General features: G+C 38.7%; 1 protein-coding gene across 5 annotated transcripts in view; it reads right to left on the bottom strand.

Moving 5' to 3' along the window:
• CACNA1C (calcium voltage-gated channel subunit alpha1 C) overlaps positions 1–17681 on the bottom strand; it is a 485857-nt gene that overhangs the window by 393667 nt on the left and 74509 nt on the right. For all 5 annotated transcript variants that reach the window (XM_062616658.1, XM_062616654.1, XM_062616655.1 and 2 more), the window contains exon 3: positions 16158–16263. In XM_062616658.1, coding sequence (XP_062472642.1) covers positions 16158–16263 — 106 coding nt within the window. The remainder of the gene's footprint in view (positions 1–16157; positions 16264–17681) is intronic.

Here is a 17681-nt window from a genome sequence, read left to right as displayed (position 1 = left end):
CTGTAAGTGGTCTTCTAAGAAAGTTCCCTAGTCAGGAACTTTATTGGAAAGGCTGAGAGGATTTTGTTCAGGCAAGGCTTCTGAGGGCTTAGAGAGATCCATTTTTCTGATATCTGGGACACTTATATCTGGACTCAAATTTGCTAGGGAATTGATGAAAATAGGGTCAGTATCTAGACCATGCTGCTAGGTCTGTTTTCCTTGGAGAGAGACTGAAATGTCTTGGGTCCTGCCATCTCCTTTATAGTCCTTGTATGTGACCTTCCACTGAAAACTCCTTGAAATAAAGCTACTGAAGGACATCATGAATAGAAAAGGTGTTACAGTTCTGATGGTGAGCTGCCAGCTTCTTTGTGACCCTACATTGTCAAGACTAACACAGGACTAGTGGTGTCACTTCACAGATTGCCAATTTCTCTTGCTTAACTGCAGTGTGAAAACAGAATTAGATTTTGAAAGATGTTTTGAATAGAGGGCTATATCACAATGAACAAGCCAATATTGTGATATTATCTGCCTCACTCCCCTCAATTTCTAGCCAAGATGGCAATCTCAATACCACTCTAGCTCTCTGTACCATCCCAAGATGAAGAATTTTTGCCGAATATGCTTTCACAACTATTAAACTCCCAAACTGCAGACTTGATATAACAAGGAGACAGCTTTCACCTTCAGACAATCCGTGACAGCATCTGAAAGATTCAGGAAAGCACAGAACTTAGTTTTGCTGTTAGCAATGCCTGGACAGTATTATCTCATGAAAGGAGTGACTGGAGCTTTGGGTTTACAAGCCATAGCTTTGATGACCAGCCTAATTAAGAAACTAGTAACAGGGAATTAAAGTGATGCTCTTGGGAAGAGTTCTCCCATGTGAATGGATGTGAAAGAAGAAAATTCCCTATAAATAGTTTTACTGGTCACATTCAGATTTCATTTCCCAAATTCAATTTGGCTTTATGTCCACAATATATACGAAGCCACATCTTATTGCCAACAAATTAGCAGTTTGAGGCAAAAGTGCACTTACACATGTCTAACCAAGTTTGGTGGCTCCTACTTTACTGTCTCAGGATAATCTTCTCAGCTGACTATCTTGAACCTTCCTCTTTTCTCAGATTAAATTACAATAACGAGGCACAAATCTTCAGCTTCACTTACAGTAAAACTCTGTTAAACTGAATTCACTAAAAGGCCAGGTTGGATGATGTGGATGGATTTTTAGCAAAGAATGGCCACACTCCCAAGGCAGCAAGTGCCTACATGGAGCTCGACATGAATCGAGGATGAAGGAGGATATGGGTAAAGAAGCAAAAGTAGCAGTGCAAGCAAGATAAGAACAGACTGGACTGTGCCAAGATACAAAACAGTGGACTGTTAGCAAATTTTAAAGGTTAAGTTCTCATACGTTTATTGTTAGTAGCTGCTGTGTGCCGCAGGAATATGTATCAAAGCATAGTATACTGAGCTATTGTATATGTATGCATTCAATCATCATACAACAAGCTATTGAACATGTATCTAATTATACTACAGCGAGCTATTGATGATGTATACAAATATTATACAGCAAGCTATTGTAAATGTAACCGTAGTTGCGGTGTATTACAAGAAAATGTATCTGATTATAATACAGCAAGCTGCTGTAAGCCAAGGCAGAGAAACAGTACAAAAAGGATTGATACTCTGTAATAAATAGCTTTTGTCTGATCACATTGATCTCTGACTGAGTTCATGATTTTTCTACGGCAGGATGGGGCTTTGGGCAACCTGATTTAGTGAAAGGTATGGCAGGCAGTTGGAACTAGACAATCTTTAAGGTCTCTTCCAACCCAAACCATTCTATGGTTCTCTGAAAAGGCACAGACTACTGACTTTACAAGACAGTTTCTGCAGCCTTCCAGTATCTGAAGGAGGCCTACAAGGATTTCAGAGAGGAATTCTTCATCAGGGACTGTAGCGACAGAACAAGGGGCAATAGCTTCAAATGAAAACAGGTGAAGTTCAGGTTAGGTATAAGGAAGTAGTTCTTTACTGTGACAGGGGTGAGGCACTGGAACAGGTTGCCCAAAGAAGCGGTAAATGCTTCATCCCTGGCAGTGTTCAAGACCAGGCTGGACAGAGCCTTAGGCAACATGGCCTAGGGTGAGGTGTCCCTGCCCATGGCAGAGAGGTTGGAACTAGATGATCTTAAGGTGCTTTCCAACCCTAACTATTCTAGAAGTCTCAGATATTTAAAATACATAGGTTCCTTTTCTTTCCTTCCCTTCCATGCCAGTAGAAGGTTGGCTGCACAACCATAAAGTCTTGGACCCTTTCTGGATTTTGAATCCCAAAGCTCTAGTTTTCCGGTTCCCCCACCCCACAAAAAATGGGCTCATCTAACTCAGTACTGAGCCTCCAAGAGTGACCATAATCAAAAGCCAAAGGAATATCAACAACAAACAGTACCTCTCCCACATAGCCTCCCAGCCTTCAATTATTTTTAGCTCAAGGGATTTCCTCAGCCTGACACAGTTTGTCTATTTATTAACTCTCAATGGACCTCTTTTCCACCTTGTTCCATCCTCCCCTAAAGTTAATGTAATCTTTCTGTTTTCTTACACAACAGCAATACTTCAGACTAAACCTCTTGATTTTTCATGAAGTAATGTCAGAAGGGAATGGTACAAAGAATGAGTCATTTCTCTCTCATGACTCAACTTTTGTCCAGGAATGCTGTGAGGCTACATGGAATAAGTGGAAATCACTGCTCCTGGCACAAGTCAATCAGCTCCCATGTGCAACAATTAATTTTAATAAGCCAGCGAAACAAAAGGCCTTACTGAAAGTCATAAAAGGCTTCTACATGTTGGTCATCTTCAGTGTTTAAAGTGTATAGGCTTCTCTACAATTCACTGAAAAACAACTGCAAAATGAACTGCTGCTCACTGAAACAAAACATCACTGAGTAGCAAGAAAAATTCTACCAAGAACTTTATCAGAGGTCCAGTCTAAGATTATTTAACATAAAGTAGCTTCTATTGTCACAGAATTGAGAATTTCAGCATTTAAAAGAACGTGTTTAGGTTGAGTCTCATCACAACCATCATATCCAGTTCATGCACAGACTATATCATTTCAAATAAAGTCAGGAGGTGCTGTGGTTTAAGCACAGCCAGTAACTCAGCTGCAGCTGAACCCAAGACAGTAGGCTATTTCCCCCCCCAGAGAATGGTGAATAATGAGATTTTAATTTTTAAGTAAATAACATCCCTGTGAGAAAACAGTGCTTTGCTTTCCTCCTTCCTCCATTCTCCCTGCTCTAGCACTCAGCGTTGGAAGCAAAGACAAGCATAAATCACTATACACCATCAAGGCATAATTGGCCCAGAGAACTTGGCATCATGCCCAGGATTTTACTCACTCCATGACAAGTGGTGTTCTCTTCAGCTAGGATTTATCCAACCTTATCAATAAATACCTCGAGCATGGTCATTTGATGGACATGATGAGGTTAGATTCCAAAACATTTAGGGTTCTATACAGTACCTCACTATTGTGAAGAAAATGGCAATATCCTGAAGCAGAAGCAATTTCTTTTTCTGACGTTAAATTTCTCAACAAATTGTTGCACAATCCTTGTCGGCCATGTATAGCATGAGGGCTTTTTAAAATTCATTTGGTGCTTTTTTTTCTGTATGCTATTCTATGAGCCATTTCCCCCTCAGTGTTTGCTTTACAGTCATCACCACTTTTCTCACTTACACATGATGAGGGAGAATATATTCTCATCTGTGTCTTCAGAAGCAAGATGTGGATTTGTTTACAAGCTTTCCGTTCTTGCTTTTCTGATTCAGACCAAGGGATCTAAAGTAACAGGTTTTAACATGGCAAGTAAAAGCAACATACTCAAAGCCCACAGTCAGTTTCTCTTGCTCTCTAGTCCAATTAAAAACAATTTACTGATAGCAGGATGGAATAATTACATAATTACTTTGTATACAATGCGGGGCTCCATCAGGTAAAACTGAGAGAAGATTCAGAGACACAACAGCACTAACAGTAGAAGAAACATGTTGTTTGCAAGCTGTGCAAGTGAGACTCGCTTACCGAGATCAATCTGAATGCTTCCAATTGTGCTAAACCAGTGCAAGGTGAAGAGGACTTATCAGAGAATTGGGAACTATTGAACAAAATGTTTCAGCATAGCAAGATAGCCAGAAAAAAAAGGCATATGTCTGGAATGTAGTAATGTAGGCTAAACTGACTGAACTGTCATTATACATATATTGAGAAGCAACAGTTCATTAAGGTGGCTTCCAGATCACTTCCAAGGTCAACAAAACACAAGCATCAGGGATAAGCTTTGGATAAGACAGCTAATAAGATTCTAGGATGCCCAAGGAGAAAAACTGAACCAGAGAAGAATTGCTTTCTGTGCTGTGCTAGTGACAATATTATTGAAAACTTTATCTACCTCCAATGTCCATCCTTCAAAGATGTTGCTGATGAGCACTTTCTGGAGAAGAGAAAAATCATAAGAATTGTTATCAGGAAATAGTGAAAATGGAGAAAAAGTTGTGGTCCTCGTAATAGGAACAATTAAGCCATGACTCAAGCATAATCTGTCAGAATTTGTGTGGAGACAGGAAAGACATTTTCATTCTTGTTGTAAATTTGTATAGTAGTGGAAGAATGCATGGAGGAACGGGAAAAAAAAAAACAACAAAAACACCAAAAACCCAAACAAACAAACAAACAAACAAACACCAAAAAAACCCAACCCAAATACCCTATTTTCAGGTTGCGTTACTCTTAAGCAGCTTTAAATTAGAATTAAGGTTGTTCTTACACATCTGCTAATCACATCTTTCCTCTTGAGGGAGGAATTACTTCATGAATTTATATGACCGGTGGAAAACAAGACCAGACTTGAAATTATCACCTACCACCTTACAATATCATCTGATGCATAGAGCTTGCCTACAACTTCAGGTTTGTGCTCACCTCTGGGTCCTGTTATAGTCTACTTCATTTGGTCTCTCCCTAGTCCCACAGGGTCAGACACACTTTCAAAAGGTCATAGGCCACTTTATTTTAAGCAGCTCAACCAAACAAAATAAAAAAAAGAAAAAAAAAAGGAATCATTTTCAGGTCCCTATGGATTTTCATGCTTTCAAAAGGTCAAAGACTCTGCTGAACCCAGTTTGTCTTCTGTGCTGGAACAGTAAAGGCACATCAGTTTCCGTAGCCAGAGGCACATAGAGCAACGTGGTTATCACTGTATTTAGCTGCTTTCAGCCCTCTGTCCACATGTGCAGATGCATCGATTAGAAGCAATTTTCAATACTCTCCTGATCGAAGCTTAGAAGTCACCCATGAGAGAACAGTGAAAGGCCTTACCTGCTCTACCACTGTTTCAAAAGCAGAGCAGCCTGCTTTCCTGCACAGACTGTGAAATGGACCCGCTACCCCTCCCAGTCAGACAGGAGGGAAGGTGCAAGGAAAAGGAAGAGGCACTCCTCCTACACACACAGCTGCTGCTGTGTCTGCACACAGAGACAAGGGAGAAGCCTCCAGACTGGTGCCTGTTACCCTGAATGTCTGTGTCAGTATGAGTGTGTACTTGTGTGGAAGGTGGGGAATGACAGGGTCAAAGCCTACCTCTGACAATTACACATCCGCTATGAGCGCCACACAGAAACATCCATAACTGTGGTCCCCAAAAAGATCTCAGAAATGGATCCTAGGCATAGGTGGAACCACACTCTTAAGTTCTGCTTCAGTGTATTAGTTCAACAGAGGCTTTAAAAATAAAATAAAATAATAAAACCAAGACATACTGAATAACCAGCAATTCAAAAATCCTTCTTTGAAAACTATTATTGAGAAAATTAAAAAAGCCTGTAAATTAAATAAGTTATCATGCAATAAAACCTTTCTTTTATTTCCCTGAAGAGCATTGGCATGCACACAGACTGGGAGCCATGTTAGTTTAGGTCTTGATGGTGGGTGATGGGGAGAATGAACCACAAAGAACAGACTGCTTTTAACACACACCTTCAGATTCATACTAGAGCCCAACAATGTTACCTGCCTACCATGGAAAATGACTTGAGTAACCAAGATTAACAGCACAGAGAACCACATGAGCAGCAGCTTGTATACAAGCTGTGATCTCTCTTCCTCTGAAAGGGGGAATCAATACCTCTGTAGCGTCCTTTTTCAATGCAGTACTGAAATGTGAAAGTGAAGGTAAACATTTCCAAATGGAGCTGTCATCCAGGACTGAATTTATTTCAAGAGATAATCAGAAAAATTTCCAAAGTTGTATCAGCACTTCTCTCAAATACTGCATTGCACTTTATCTAGACTAGATCCTGTCCTTTAAACCTTTAAAATGCTATGTCCCTCATATAGCCATATCCTCTGTAAGGTGAATGCTATGTAGATGCTCAAAACTGAGCAGATTTAGACCTTCTGAGACTTGCAAACATATTTTGTCAATTTTTTTTTCTCTTTTCTTCTTTCACTCCATGAGATTTCAGTACAAAAAAAAAATCATCTAAAAGACTCAAACACATTCTCATATTTCATGGCCTCTGAAAGGCTAAAGCATTCAACTTTGCTTCATCTGCTTCTTCCTTTTTCCCCTATGAACTGTCAAGTATTTGCATGCAGCAGCCTGATGCTTCAAAAGAAAGACAAAGTAGCAGCAGTGCTGGTTTTATCATAAGGACAATGAAAACTGGAAACAAAATAGATTTGGACATTAATATTTATATCAAATATAAAAAAAAGAGGCTGAAACAAATGTCATTTTTCAGTGTTATCAAGTGGGTTAAACATTTAATTGAAGTAAAAGGTAATGCTGGAACTTGAATAGTTATCATCAAGAAGTTATTTACGTCAGGATGAAAACATCACACCCCTGAGATGGATAAAAATCATAGAATCGTCAAACGAGAATTACGATACAGTGAAAATGTTAAATAAGACAAGAGCTAAAAAGCAGTCAGTGACTTGACTCTTAGCTAAAACTTTGTTCAGGTTGAATAAGGGAAGAATAAATCCTGATTAATGACTTATAAAAATTAGGATACAAGTTGCACACACCACAGCTGCACATCCAGCTCACCTATATATATGCAGATGCCAACTTTCATCTACAGTTCTCCCTACTTTGACATACAGCACTGATTTCATAGAAAACTCCAGATGAAAACATAGTACCTCTCCATTACTACAGTTGCACATGATTATTTGGTATTTGCACAAACAAATGCTTAGTTAGCTTCTTGGATTCAGGAGGCACCCAAGGCATTTAACAGCACTGGGAAGCTGGAATCCTCTATTTCCTTCCCTTTGTTGCAAGGACAGAAGTGGCTTTAAAAAGCAGAGGTATCCAGTTTCTTCCTTCTACAGAAAACAAACCTTAATAGTTAAATACCCCAAAAAGCTGTCACTACAGTGATACAAATCTAATGTGTGTTTGAAATCTTTGTCATTGTTGTGATTTAGCTTAACAGCTAGAGGTGAACAGGAGCTGTTCATTCTCTTTAATGTTATTTCATCTTGTAGTCTTTCATCTCAGCCCACTACTCCTGAAGGACATTGATGCGCCTCTTGTTCAGATTCAGACATTATCTTGGTGACCAATGATGAGGAGAGGCTTTCCGTTTGGTTGTTTTTTTTAAATACAAGTTTAGACTGTTAAACAATTATGCAACTAGATCTTTAAAAATCTTTTGTGACCACATGTTTGGCTGCATAATCTCATTTAAACAGTGATTCTTGTTTTAAAGCGACTCAAACAACAAGGCCACACAAGGATAACAGCGTTGTGAGTGGTTTTCAATGGATAAAGATAATAATTACAAAAAAATAACATGCAAGTTCTGCTTTTGTGTGATGTTTTATATTTGAGGGTATGTAATAGAACTAAAACATTTCAAAATGTCCACATGAAAAGCATTCACTATGCTTTAGATCAAAGAGTAATACAGAGATTAAGCACATTTATTGCTAACTAGAAAAACATTTCAACATACCAGATGAAGATAATCATATGCAAAAGATGACTGCTTCAGTTCCTAATATGAGCTACCTAAACATAAGTTTTACAAGAAACAGACAATAGCAAGCCAGCAGAAGAGGAAGAATTCCAACACCCCAAACTCTCCATCACTGAAAGTTTATCAGGACAGACTGAAAAACAGTTGCACACTTGCCAGCACAGCTAGCCAAATATAGCCCATGGAGCTAAAGGTGTTGACACCACTGTTTGAGAGACTTTCAAGAAACTGTACTGCCAGCAACCACAGGATGGTAACAGTTTTCAAAGAGCAGGTATGCTCCTTTGGCCAGATGTTTTTGGGCATTAGAGCCCAAGGTCTGCATGGATAAAGTCACTATGAGTATCAAGACATCAATTTGCATCATGCATGTATAAAACTTTACAGGTATACATCATTGAAGTGTCTAAACAAAGCAAAATCTGCATTTCTTAGTGTCCCACAGACCATCACATTACTAAGGTTGTAGCAAAATGTTAGAAAACCTCTGCAGTCCAGAAGTGGTCCAGCTCTCTTGCCTAGGCTTAGGTAAAAGAGAACTCGCTAAGAATGTCTTAAGCAGATAACCTGCTGTGCCAACTTTCCAACATCTGCAGAACTGCAGCATACTGTGGAGATGTGAATGAATTTTTCCTGCTGCTTACCAGAACTCTTCCCCTAACTGGTGAACTTCCAACATCATACTCTTAATAGAGAAATATCATTGACAGGTTTAGGCTCTTCACAGTTATTGTACAAGAAAAGAGATTTTGTTCATGGGGTTGTAGACAAACTCCTTTATAAATTGCCTAGCATTTCCCAAAAGTGAAATTCGAGGATGGTCTTTGCTTGCTTTGAAGTACAGGCTGTCTGTCATTCAGCTAGGAGGACTGAAGAGCTGCTATGACATGTTTTAGGAGATAAAAAACATGGGGGGGAAATCAGAATTGTTCCCCAGAGGAATAGCTAGTCAAAATTTTGACAAACATACAAAACATTCTTCCCTTTAGGCAATTCTGCCCCTTGGCAAGCAGCACATCCATTCTTTTATTTCCAAGGGAATTATGAAAAGTTGTGGGGATTTTTTTCTAGTTTTCACAAGTACGAGGAGTATTGCCTTTAGAGTCAATGATTTTGTAGATGTCAGCAAAGTCCAATGTTCCAGTGATTGTCAATAGCATGCACTAAATTAGAGGATGCATTTGGGTGAAAATCAAGTAAAAGCCAGTGAAGTCAATGGGATGTAAAACCATCTACTGAATTTATAGATAGAGATTCATATTTCCCAACATCATTAAACTCATGAACAGAAGTCTAACATCCTAAAGATTTGCAGAGGGATAAGGATACTTGTACCAAAAAGACCCAGGAAACGTGCCTGTCATTTTGGAAATTAGACTACAGCTAACACAACAGTACTTAAAATCTCTTATTTGTCCTGCTTCCAAAGCTTTCCTATCTTTTCTGATCAAGAGGGGAAGTGAACATGAGGTTTGATAAACAAGAATAATTGCCACCTGGAAAAAAAAAAAGCTAACACACACTTAATAACTGACTTAGAAAGCTTACACATAAAGAAAGGGAAAATGGTAATCAGAGCTGTCTAAAGAAATGGGATAAATGGCTTCATGTTTGGACTAAGTCAATAAACGAGCTGTCAATCAGAACCAAAACATATAGTTAAAATTTCAAAAATCACTTACACAGAAACATACAACCTGCAAATTTCAAGTTGCTATTTCCATGGATTTGGATTAGTTTGTATAACTGATTTTTTTACTTACAGTCCTACTTACACAAAACTTAGGCCTACTGTAAGCAAATAGGGATATCCATTTCTGCTACCAATCTTGTAGCTGTTTGTCTACAGAGAAAGGTCCTTTCTCTGCAACTCCTCTAAATCAGGACAGCCCTTTTCAAATAGTTGAATTTTGCCTCAAAGGCACATTGTTCACTTTCACATTCTACCTGAAACCTACTTCTTCTCGTTATCCTCTTTATTACATTATAGACTGCATAACATAAATGTACTTGACAACATTACAGCATTATTTATAATTTATTCTTTAATTCTAAAAGCCTATTATGCCATTTCGCAGTATCTCACTGATTGTGAAGCACTATGAAACATTTTAATATGGAAGATATTAATGCAGGTGAATCTCTAGCACTATTTCTGTTAAAGCTACCCAGTATTTTCCATTAAGATACTGTTTTCAGCTCTTTTTAATTGTGACTTTGTTAATACTACAGTTTCCCAGGCTGGTTTCTGTTTCAGGCTGAGTATTTGTGAACTATTTCAGACAAAACAGTTTAACACCACCCATTGATTTATCCTAGTTTAAAAAATATATCTCAACTATTTTCTTTAGTGATCATACTATTTGCAACAAGGCCATATATCTGCCAAATTAATGGCCTTTGTGTCAGGGCTACATCTTTTGCCTTGTCTACCCATTTAAGTTTAGCCAGATTGGCTTTTTAAAACCTCCATCTGCACAGGCTCCACAGAGACTTGCTAAGACTTAACGCCCAAACTGTCATTACAAATACTAATCAAGCGTCTTACAGCTTCTGCAAAACAAAATGCATGTGTCACATCCACAGAGGCTAGCAAGGGCTACAAAAGCTTTCAAGGACCTATGTAATAGCTGTTCTCAGCTGGTCTGAATCAAGCTGGAATAAAGCAAATGAATTTTCAGCTGGGCTGCTCTCTCAGTATTTCTGCCACTGTTATACAGACATTGGGAAGGACACTACTAATTTCAAAACCAAAAGGGATAAAAAAAAAACAGGGACAGGCTCAGACTGGGAGACCTATGTATTGAGAATGGAGCTGGAAAATAACAAAGAAGCAGCTGGAAAGAGTATGGAGATTTTGAGGGTTACTTGGTTACAGAGACCAGGTCTAGGAGTGGAAAGGCATTTAAGACCAGAGTTAACAATAGAAGTGGTCAGGGAGCCAAACCTGAGTAAGGATAGCACTGATATCAACAGACAAAACAGGCAAACAACATATGAAACCACTATGGAGAAGAGAATAGGGAAACTAAAAGCAAGAGGTCTTATAGAAACGGGATTGGAAAGAGAAAAATTACTTGGCAAAGCAAAGATAATAAATTTTATAAAGCAACAAAAATGAGGACACAGACATAAGAGATCTCAGAGGAGATCAAGAGACTATCAACAACAACAAGCACAGACTGGGTGAGGACATAGGGACCACTGGTATAAGGAGAAGCAGAAAGCTGGGATTTGACAAGGACATCTCACCATGAGAGCAGTAACCATCCCACTTTACAGACTGGAAAACTGAGACAGCAATTTACCCAAGGCCACACTGTTTGTCAGCAGCAGAACCAGCAGACAACCTGAATGTTGTCTTCTCAAATATAAAGCTTATTCTTCCACACTGTGCTTCACTATTGCCAAAGATGCTGAGTATCAGCCTCTCCATGCCAGAGGCAGGGCTTCCAAGGACTTTGGGAAATGTTGAGCCTAAATTCCATCATTTTCCATTTCCTTAGCATTACAGAAGTCAGAAATTCACAATCTTTCTGGAGGAAGTCCTTAAGGATTTTTTGGAACAACCTCCTTTCTTCTTCTCCTCATCCTGATCCCAGTGTCTTTCCAGCCTCTTCAGCTCCTCTCTTCCATCTTCTGTCCCTTACTCCCCACTTTTCAAATTCCATAACCTCCCCCAGCTGTGGCAGTGCTGGCATGAGGCCCAAGCTAATAAGCCTATCAGAGCTTATTATCTTGGTATCTCCTCTATCCTGCCCTGCACCTCACCTCTGACATTGACATCTCATTACTGTATTCACTTACTAGTTGAGAACTGTCACATAAGATGACAGCAATGACACAAGCGAACCAAAAGCTTTTGTGCAGTATTCTTCCTTATCCTTGTCCAGAAAAGCCATCCCTGTTTTTCCTGATCTCCTCACCACCACTCTGCTCTCTAACACTTTTCTGACTTTGCACAATTAAAAATGAGAGACTGGTCAATATGCTGGCTCCAGAATTCTGGGATTTTTTTTTTACGTTTAACTAGTATAAAACAGGATTTCCTTCCTGCAATAAGGACAAGGGAGGGACAGGAGAGCTATCAAAACAACTTCTTCTCCTGCTATTTAGCTAAAGCATAAACAATCGAGTTGCCTTCCACGGAAGGTGTTGTAAACCTTGGTCTTAACCTCATTATGTTATCGCCATGCTGTGACATTGACCAGGCTTCTGCCATTTGCAATTGCCAGTAAAGTGACAGAAGCATTTTCCTTTCAGCTTCCTATCTTGGGCAGTCCATAGTTTTATTCCTAAATGTATGTTATCTCTGTTCCAATGCATAATTGCAGGGATAACAAGCAGAAAGCCTCTGTATCAGTTACAGCCTCTCATGCAGGCTAACTTTAATTCCCTTCAAACTAGCTCCCGTTTTCCTGACTGCATCAAGAGAATACATTACTGTTCTTTGAATGAGCTTTACTTGTAAATTTAAGCAAAGTTTCAGCAGAGTTCACTCTTATAAAAACATTTTTGCACCTACTACAACTCATCCACTTGTGAGAGCTCAGCAGTTTTCCAGTGAACACATTGCACAAGTAAAACACAGAAACTGCTGAAGCAATTTCAAGCATGTTATGACTACATTATATTGTTCCAACTATATTATATTGTTCTGACATTTTTCTTCCAGCCAGTGTCAAAGACATTGCAGTGAGCATAAAAATATGCAATCTGGGGGTTAGTATAAACATGCATTTGAAAAATTAAAGTTCTTCACAGTCCAAGTTACTATCCCTAGCCTTGATAAAAATGGCTTAAGGATTTACAGGAAGTATTATTATTATTACAGGAAACCAAATTGCAGTGAACCATACAGAACATGTGCGTGCTATTTGGCCTAAACTTGTAGTACGATAGCTAATCACAATTCCTTGCTAACACAAAAATGAAGGAATTTATTGGAATTTTCTGTATTTATTTCCAATACTTACACTAATGACTGTAGCATCATATCAAATAGGTCTTAAACCTAAAGACAAGGCTGGTTAAAATGGAGATATGACTACAGGTTCCTGGTTTTGTACAGGCAAATGAGACATGTGTCTCTTCAAGACTTCTGTAGAAGGCATAAAGCAATACATAAGCCCTATTTGACCAGTGGCTGATCACATCTGTGAAATTAAACTATTTACCAAAACATTATTCAGCTATCATTTTCTGCTTTTAGAGAGAGAAGGAAAGCAGCAACTCCCACAATTCAGAACTCCTTTCTCTTCTCTCACTACCCTCTACTCCATTATCCTGTTAAAAACAAGCGACTGAATTTTTACCTCAGCCTGCAAAGAAAACATTGTTTGAAAAGTTATGATGAAACCTTAGAGAAGGAACACTCAGACCCTAAGGGAAAAGTGGCAGCTTATTGGAAAACTGTTGTGTCACTTTCAGACCTTGTAAAACAGATACTGTCCATCATGTTTTCTGTAGATAGTTCTTTCATGTTAAGGACGGCTCTAGAAACATAGGATGTGGGAGATTCTGTCATAGCTTTACCCCTAAAAGGGGCTAAACTGCAAAATGGGAATGAATCAAGAGTTACACAAGTGAAAACTTCTTCTGGTCAGATAGGAAGATTCCGTATGCATTTTGTTAGACTCACACTTTCACACTGTGCATGCTATTAACCTGTGTGCACACATTGAAGACATACCCTCCTTTCCTCTTTCAGCTTTTAAAGGTTTAGGGATCACAGCTGCAAAGTAAATCTGATTGCAAAATACATGCTCACAGGTAGGAAAAAAATAAAAGTGAAAAACAAGTGAGTACAACAAGAAGCTAGTACAACTACTCTTCTGCAGTTCCTACCATCTGGAATAACTTCCCTTTAATTCTGCGCTTCATCTAAGCTTTCATCCTATTCCAAAACACAACTAAAACATTTTTTCACCCTTATTTCACCCATTTGCCTCCACTCCCCCCCCCCCCTTATTGCTCAGTACTTTACACACTCACCACAATACACAACTCTTCACAATTCTATGAAAAGCTTCAGAATGCAGCATATGACACACGCAAAAAACTGTTTCCAAACAGCAGTATATACATGCCAAAATATATGTATATCACCCTGAGAAAGCAAACAAACAAAACCACAAATCCCACAAAACCACAACAAGGGACTAGCGATACCATAGGACCAAAGGCTACTGGGCAGTTGGCGGTCCAGGGTTTCCTCTACAGTATAGAGTCTTAATTCCACTAGTGCAACCCCCTCATGGAATACTAAGTATCTCATTTTCCATTTTTAATTACTTTTTCCATTAAGACCCAAAGAACAATGTGTAGTCAAGCAGACTCCCCATTTACTTTCTTCTCCCCCCTCTTCCTCTAAAACTGCTGTTTAGATAAATTAACAATGCCTCCTCACCTTCATTGCTATAACATTTCTAAACTTTCCTCAGATGATGATTTTTGCTTGGCTCGGCTTTTTAAACTCCTACTCACAAATAACATGAGTGTTTTGGTAGACTGACCAAATGATGCAAAAGATGCCTTGGAAAACAGATGCAGAATAGCAATTCAGCTCACAGAAGTGCATATATTTTCTGATAGAAGAACAGTTTTAATAAACCTCATTCAATTAAGAATATACTCCCAACCCAGTATAAGCCAGCAGTCTCCTCACTGAAGTAAGACAAATACCCCCACAAAATAAAACTCAAGACAAATTAAAGAGTTCGCTAAACTTCAACTCTGCTGTTTTCATATCTCAGCCTTGGAAGTCAGAACGTGCATTAAATATACTGTCTTTTATCACCAGAGAATCAATTGAATTGAATGTGTTTTTTAAAAGATACTCATTTTGAAAGGTGCCATACTGAATTATCTTGCATATACACACCACAATTCATCACTGGAAATCACCAAGTCAAGCTAACAAAAAGATAGCAGCAAGAGAAAATAAGACAAGATCACATACCCTGTCAATATAAAGAATAGTTAAAAGTTAACAATCACGTATCTCCTCCTGCTCCTATTTTTAAACTTCTTTAAGGAGTTACAGAGGAAAAGCATTAAATCTTTTATTCCCTTTTTTTAACACAGAAGTACAGTTCCAGCAAAGTCCTGAAGTTTGCAATTTGTTTTGTGTAACTCCAAGAGATATTTAATCAAGTGACTGACTTCCAAGAAGAGCACGGATCATTTTAATCACAACATCTGTCGGCCACCCCAATTATCCCTACTTTGGAAGTATGGCTTTTGTTTTCCTCCTCTGTTGCTCTTAAATTTCTTTTGTCTCAGTAAATTTTAATCAGGAAGGAGCATCCCAACTCTTAAACTCTGGGAGCAAGTTTTCATCCTGATCCAACCAGACAAGTGGGAGATTTGTTCACATATTTGAGAGAAAGAAAAATGTTTTCTGCTAATTCAATGAATTGTGTTCCAGAATTGGTTTATGCTGTGTCTGTACTGAACAGAATTTTTTGCTATGACTTCATGCTAAGCCAAAAGTAAACACTCTTGCCTTTCTATATAGACAGTTCTATCCCAAAGTACCAACATACACATCAGTGGTGATGGAGGAAAAACTATTTTCCTCAACAACAGGGAAGAAAAAAATCCAAAATAAAGTAAAAAAAAAAAACAACCCACAAACAGTGTCCAGCCACACGCATCTCTGAAATGCAAGAATTAATGTATTTCCTTACAAATTAGTCATCAAGCTGCACTCTCAAGTATCACCTGAGACAAGGACACGATCAATTTCACAATGGCACTTTAAAACAAAACCCATCATATAATCCATGATTAAAAGACTTCTTCCGCAAATACCTCCAGTTTAAAACTTACCAAGCACTTTTGCAGCACGCAGAAATTTGTTAACCAAAATCACAACACATACAGCACCCACGCAATTTTTGGGACATTCTTTTCTAAAGGCAGCTCAATTGAAACAGATGCTAACATAGAAGAGGAGACACAGCACTCCAATCCAATTTTTACTCTATTACATTCTTATCTTTGGTAGATACATTTATGTTCCCTACCTTCAACAGTCTCTCTTGTCACTTCTAAAAAGGACTTTCAAAATAGTAAAACTAAACACCATTAAGGACTTACCAGATTGGAATTGGTGGCATTGGAATCATCTTCTGGAAAGGGGATATAGATAGCTAAGGCCACACAATTGGCAAAAATAGTCAGTAAAATAATTATTTCAAATGGTCTGAGGAATGGAGTTAAGGAAATTGTTCCAAAATGTGCACACACAAATAAAAAAGAAAAAAAGATTTATAAGAATTCTGTTTAAAGAAAACATTCCAAGCCCCTTATATTCTGAAAAGAAACATATGCCTTTTTAAGTGCTTTTAGGAGCTCCCAGCCAAGAATCTTCCTAATATGTCAAAAGCAGTGTAGGCCAGTCGCGTGCCAGAGTAAACACAGATTTCTTAAAAGTTTTTTCTTCCTTTATTTATTTAGATTGCATTTTCCCCATTTTCCTTCAAGTGTGGTTGTACTATTTTTAATAGCAGAAGCCTGCTCTAGAAGGACTGTCATCTTTTGTCTTACAATTAGCTTCCCTCAGTCTTTTCCATCTGCATTTACAAACCCTGAAACAATTTTAGCCAAAGTTTTGGGTGGTTTTTTTTTGGCATTGTATTTCTCTCCTCCCCTCACCCCCCTTTGCCTTTCCCAGTCTCTGATATCTCAAAGTTAAATGCAAGGGCCCAAGAAATACAGGCATACATTCAGCTAGAAGACATTTACATGACGATAAGATTTGTTAAGGCAAAAGAAAAAAGTTTTGCCCAAAATGTGTTTATACTGCACATTGCCATGTATGCTTGTTTTGCTTAAGAATTGTTTTAGGCAGTATTTCTTTTTAATTTGGATTTCCTTTAGTATTCATAGGGAAAACAAATGCGCTTACACAGTGTATCAGGTGCAAAAGGAAGCTAAGAGTTCTTATAATAAAGCAGCACCAATTCCAGGGCATTTCAGACCAGCATCAACTTCATTAGAGAAAACACCACAATCATACTGGATGTTCAACAAGCAAATCCTGCACAGCCTTGATGCCCCACTGACTGTCCATTGGGATCAAAAGACATTTTGCTACTGACCAATTTGCTGGCACTGTATTTCATCTACTTCTGTGGACTTCTTAAATGCTGTGAAGTGACTCCAAACGCAGACTAGAGACCAGATTTACAGCCTGTCTACGTTTACTTGCCTGCAAGAATATCCTGGAAGCTAGCTCTGGGAAAACTCACCAGTACTCTGGAGGGGAATTAAAAGCAGGACAGGACAGGGAGAATGCCAAGCATAACCTGCGCCACAGAGTGCATTTGAGCATGAATTTATATACCATGGGACTGGCTTTGCAGCATTGCCAAATGTCAACACAGCATGTATGTTTCTGGTCAGCAGACTACTGTTCTCAGCAGGTTTTAGCAGGAAAGAACTGGAGATCAGGATGTGCAGCAGCAGGAACTGCAAGAGATACACAAAGTCCAGGCACCTGGCCACTGCTTACGCTCAGATACTTTCTACATTTCACATATGGAATAGTCAAAGTATTCCAAACTTGCCAGACTACCCTGCTTAAACCTATGAATAATAGGAGATACATGACCATACTGA

This window comes from Pezoporus occidentalis, unplaced genomic scaffold (assembly GCF_034315485.1).
Source record: "Pezoporus occidentalis ecotype Australia unplaced genomic scaffold, CSIRO_AGI_Poc_V1 ctg19, whole genome shotgun sequence".
Classification (NCBI taxonomy): domain Eukaryota; kingdom Metazoa; phylum Chordata; class Aves; order Psittaciformes; family Psittacidae; genus Pezoporus; species Pezoporus occidentalis.
This window is presented reverse-complemented; position numbering and strand designations above follow the sequence as displayed.